General features: G+C 37.6%; 1 protein-coding gene across 1 annotated transcript; it reads left to right on the top strand.

Annotated features, from left to right (window-relative positions):
• The first annotated feature begins 1,006 nt into the window (after positions 1 to 1,006).
• On the top strand, positions 1,007 to 4,699 carry LOC137123972 (protein C1orf43 homolog). Its single transcript, XM_067498469.1, has 7 exons — positions 1,007 to 1,393; positions 1,469 to 1,570; positions 1,698 to 1,806; positions 1,925 to 1,978; positions 2,285 to 2,451; positions 2,605 to 2,663; positions 3,764 to 4,699. The coding sequence occupies exons 1-7, from the start codon at positions 1,331 to 1,333 to the stop codon at positions 3,969 to 3,971; spliced, it is 762 nt and encodes a 253-aa protein (XP_067354570.1). The 5' UTR covers positions 1,007 to 1,330; the 3' UTR covers positions 3,972 to 4,699.
• Positions 4,700 to 4,764: the final 65 nt, after the last annotated feature.

The following is a 4,764-nucleotide window of genomic DNA, read 5'->3' as shown; positions in this document are numbered from 1 at the left end:
GGAACTGCGTCTTTAATTTAGACTTAGCAAAGATTCCAACAACTGATATTACAAAAGCACAAGGCCACTGGAAAGAAAACACGAGAATAAGATGACATAAAGAATGGCATTAAAAACATTATATATCGCATTATATTTATTTGCACACCCTTTTATATTTTGCTTTATTCTTAGTTTCACTATGTGTATATAAAGTTATCACAACCCACAGAATCCTAATAATCCAATGTGCCCTTTTTGACTCTATTATGTTTATGTCTATTTTTTATTATTTGGGGTTTTAAAAAATGACAGTGGACCACACTAAATGTATTTTATTTTGTCAAGTGGGTATTAATTTATTGAGCAATTTTTGTTTCAATTTTCATACTCTGCTTTCCATATGTGCAAAAATATCTCTCCACGTCTAGTTGAAAAAGTCTTTTTTTTCCTTTAAAGTCTGTTTTTTCATACATTGGAAGTTTTGCCTTTGGTTCACATGATCCTACAGAACTTCTTAGGATGATATTACATTAAGAGTTAAGCCAAAGGGAAGTTTATTTCTAATGGAGGCAATACAATTGGTGGTGAGTCCTTTAAGGGTCAACACGTATGTTGTATTTTGCATGGACTCTTAAGAGTATAAAGATAAATATAAGTGGAATAGGAATAAAAAAAAGAATAGAAATACTAAATAAAACCATTTAATATAATTCAATACGCTGCAGGAATACTATTGCAGTTGGCTTGTGCACACTGTTTAGGACATAAAACATCAAAAAATCAAGCGTCCACCTGAACAAAAAGAAACTGTTTATCAGAGAAAATTTATCTACACGGTTAAAGTAAAAGGTGGATGCTGCTAAAGCTGAAAAGAAAACTAATTGTAAACGGCTGCATTGCACACAAAAGTGAATTACGCACACTAGTTTAATTTGAGTGAATTTATAACTAATTGTAAACGGATGCATTGCACACAAAAGTGAATTACGCACACTAGTTTAATTTGAGTGGCCCTTACACAGTTATTACGGTAAAGTTGGAGCGTCGCACCTCTGTTGTCGCTGTCGCCGTCTCGGCGCCGAGCCAACACAAGCTAAACCATGTAGATAAATTTGTGATCTTACTGACCAATAGAACCAATGCAGACATTAGATAGTTTTCCACAGAATTTTAATTTAAAAGCTGCAATGCGATAAGTTTATCATTTGGTTCTTTGCAAGGCAGTGTCGAGTCCTTTCAAAATGGGAGAAGCGCATGTTAGCTACCATGCCTACGTAACAGTATACTGGGCTGATTGCTAGCGTTAGCGAAAAGATCTGCGGATAAACTAAACACACTGCCAGATAAAATGGCAGAGTCATCGCCTTTATCGGGGGTTAATGTCGTTCTTGTAATGGCTTACGGGAGTTTGGTAAGTGAGGTAGCAATTTGGTTGCTCACGGGTAAATGCTCCTGTGACGGCCCTTATGTTGACTCTTGTGTTCAGGTGTTTGTGTTGCTGTTTATCTTTGTCAAAAGACAAATCATGCGTTTCGCAATGAGATCCCGCCGGGGACCGCATGCACCTATTGGCCACAATGCACCTAAGGTAAACTCAATTGCAGTATTGTAGCTATGTGAGCTAGCCTACTTGTTGTATTGTCAAAAAGGCTTATGGCGCTGTTGATCGAATGGGTCTTAATTCATGTATTAATCAATGATGTATTAATTCACAGGGTTTAAGAGAGGAGATTGATTCCAGGCTGTCCAAAGTCCATGAGATCCGTTTTGAACCTCGTCTTCTTTCAGAACAAGACGACAGGCTTAAGCAGGAATCACAGATAAGTCAGTGGCCTTTTAAGCTTCCTGTTATTGCCACATGGATCTCATTGTTGTACAAATTCTAGTTGTGTCTACATTATTTCTGTGCATTCTAACATAAAACGCGTTTGTATTCCTAAAGGTTGCTACAACTACCTGTACAGGATGAAAGCTCTGGATGCCATTCGAGACTCAGGTGAGAGATAAAGGTTGATGCTCAGACTCACTGATTCTTATTCTCTCTCATTATTCCCATCATCATATAGCCTATTTGTATTAATTTTGCAGGAATTATCAGCATCTATCAAATCTATTGTAACTGGTTTTAGGAAGCAGTACATTAAGTACTATTAGATCTTTAAATTTGTAAAAAACGACATTCAAACGTTGCCTTTCTTCTCTTTATTGTTTTGTTTATATGATAATGCTCAATTCCTTTTCCAGATAGTAAGTTTCATCTTTTCTAACTTTTTCTTCCTGTTCTTCACTGTTTGGACCTCAGGAATTCCTCTGCAGGAGATAAGCCGCAGTCCCAGTGCGTTTACTGGTCGCAACTTTAGGAACTGGCTGCTGGAATTGCGCAACTCCCACTCTCTGATCAAGAGCAGCCGCAGTGCTCTTATTGACCATTTACTTGAAGGCTACGACAGCGCTCGACATGGAACAGGAGTGCGTACAAGTGCATCTGTCTGTTACAATGATTGGTGATAAAAAAAGAATAGAATATAATGAGTGTAACAGTTTTCTTATCAAATGATGTAAAATGTTGCTGCTTTGATTTTTTTCTATTTAGATTTTTTTACTCTTTAATTTTAATTTCAGGTATTTGGTGAAGCTGAGTTTCTTGAATATCAGCAAGCTCTCAATGAACTAGCTGAAGTGTAAGTGTGTTTTTTTTGGTCCAGTGTTTCTGCATTGTTGACACTAATTAGGCAGTGCAAAGTACATGCTTTAATGATGTGGTTCCTACATGTTTGTTACCATAGATGCTGTGCTGGTTGATTGGCAAAGTCTAGTTCTCAGCAAAGTAAACGCAGATGTAAATTTATATTATTATCAACTGAACTGTAAAGAGTCAAAAGAATGGGCCATCTTAGCAAATTACATATTTTCTTTCCGGCATTGTTCAAGTGAAAAAATGTAAACACAACCAATGCAGCAAAGGGTTATCATGCAATATGAATTTTTATGACGTGAGCTTAAAAAATACAAAAAAATAGTAGTTGTGTTGTGTGCAATAGTTTGAGCATCCTTCTACTTGTAGAGTTTCAGAAGATAATTCAGAGGTTTTGTCAAAAGTGGTAAAGCAGCTAGACAGTTGTCATATGACATTTCCAGTCCTCTGCAAAACTGAGTGACGATGTAATAATTAAGCCACTTAATAACTACAAAGTAGTGGAAGCTAAGATATTAAAGCACTTCCAGTTTGTAAGTTCCACAGTCTGAAATATCATTAAGAGATGGCACCATATACATTGCACGGAGTGATGGAAGAATGATTTCCAATAAATATCAATCAATTCTAGATGTAAAATCTAATGTTGTCAGACAGGGAATTGAGAAAGCATTGGCTTCTACAACATATAAATACAAAAGAGACCACATCTACCATGAACTACCCCAAGAAACATAAGCTAAAGCTGTTGGAATAGCCCTCATCAATCCATCAATCGTCTGATTTTGAGCATAATTAAAAATCTGTGGGCAGATCTTAAAGATGTTGTGTGAGCAGGATAGCCAGAAAAAAAACATATTACAGCTTGAAGTGATCTTCAGGAAGATAGAATATTCCTGAATTCCTGAAACAATAGAAATACTCTTATCTGGCTACAAAAAGGAAATTTGTTCTTATAAAAACACATTGTTAGATGCTGGAATATGATTACATGCCTGTGCTAGTAATGATTGTACAACATGTTTGCGAATGCCAAGCATGAGTAAACCCTTTTTCTCCTATTCTCCTTTTTCTTGCCTTCCACAGAGTGAAGGCTTATTCCAGCTCCACCAGCCTGGACCAGCATCACCAATCAGCAGCCAAGGACCTTACAGGCTCTCCAGTCCGAAGCTCTCCCTCCACCATCCAGGTTACCTACCTGCCCTCCACTGGCCAGCGCAGCAAGAGGCCCAAACACTTTCTGGAACTTAAAAGTTTCAAAGACAACTACAACACACTCGAGAGCACCCTATGAGATGCCCTCAGAAAATGTTTGTATGGTGTGTGAGCATATGTGTGAACAGTATGAGTATGAGATAAATCAATATTGTTGCTGTTGTACAAGCTGTATGCACCATTTTCCTGTAATTTAAAAGAACGGTGTAGTAGAATATAAACCAGCTCACTATTGTGTAGTTCTTATGTGAACATCTTACAACAAAGCCTTTTTTCGTATTTATTTTGGACCTAATGAACGTGTTCAGAGGACGAACATGATTGTAACTAACCTTGCAAGTTAATGGCAAGTTTTATTTATTTATTTTTCCTTTCGGCTTATCCCGTGAGTTCAGGGTCGCCACAGCAGATCATTGTCCACATGTTGATTTCGCAGTTTTTTTGCCAGATGCCCTTCCTGACGCAACTCTCCCCAATTTCTACCGCGCTTGGATCGGCACTGCACAGCTGGGGATGGGCTGTTAGGGGTTCAGTGTCTTGCCCAGAGACACTTCACATATAGCCAGGACCGGGAATCAAACCAGTTACCCTGTGGTTTGTGGATGACTGACTTACCAACTGAGCTGCAGCCGCCCCTAGGCAAGCTTTATTTATTCTAAAAAGTAAAGATGAATGTACCTTTTGATTCAATGCGTGTTTTTACAGATGTAGAATACTTACAGACAATGATGACCTATTTAAGTAATACAGTATGATTTGTATTTATTGTTTTATACTGGTGGTTGGAGATAAAAATCTTACAACACACGTCGGTGTTTTTAGTATCTTCACTAGGTGGCAGTAGAAGATTATGCAGTATCCAGATTATAAAT

Source organism: Channa argus, chromosome 1 (assembly GCF_033026475.1).
Source record: "Channa argus isolate prfri chromosome 1, Channa argus male v1.0, whole genome shotgun sequence".
Classification (NCBI taxonomy): Eukaryota; Metazoa; Chordata; class Actinopteri; order Anabantiformes; family Channidae; genus Channa; species Channa argus.
The sequence above is the reverse complement of the archived record's forward strand: the minus strand, read 5'-3'. Positions and strand labels throughout refer to the sequence as shown.

Coding starts and splice junctions, on each gene's coding strand:
- LOC137123972 (XM_067498469.1), top strand. CDS start 1,331: ATGGCAGAGTCATCGCCTTTATCGGGGGTTAATGTCGTTCTTGTAATG. Junction 1,807..1,924: donor TAAGCAGGAATCACAGATAA/GTCAGTGGCCTT, acceptor GTATTCCTAAAG/GTTGCTACAACTACCTGTAC. Junction 2,452..2,604: donor GCGCTCGACATGGAACAGGA/GTGCGTACAAGT, acceptor TTTTAATTTCAG/GTATTTGGTGAAGCTGAGTT.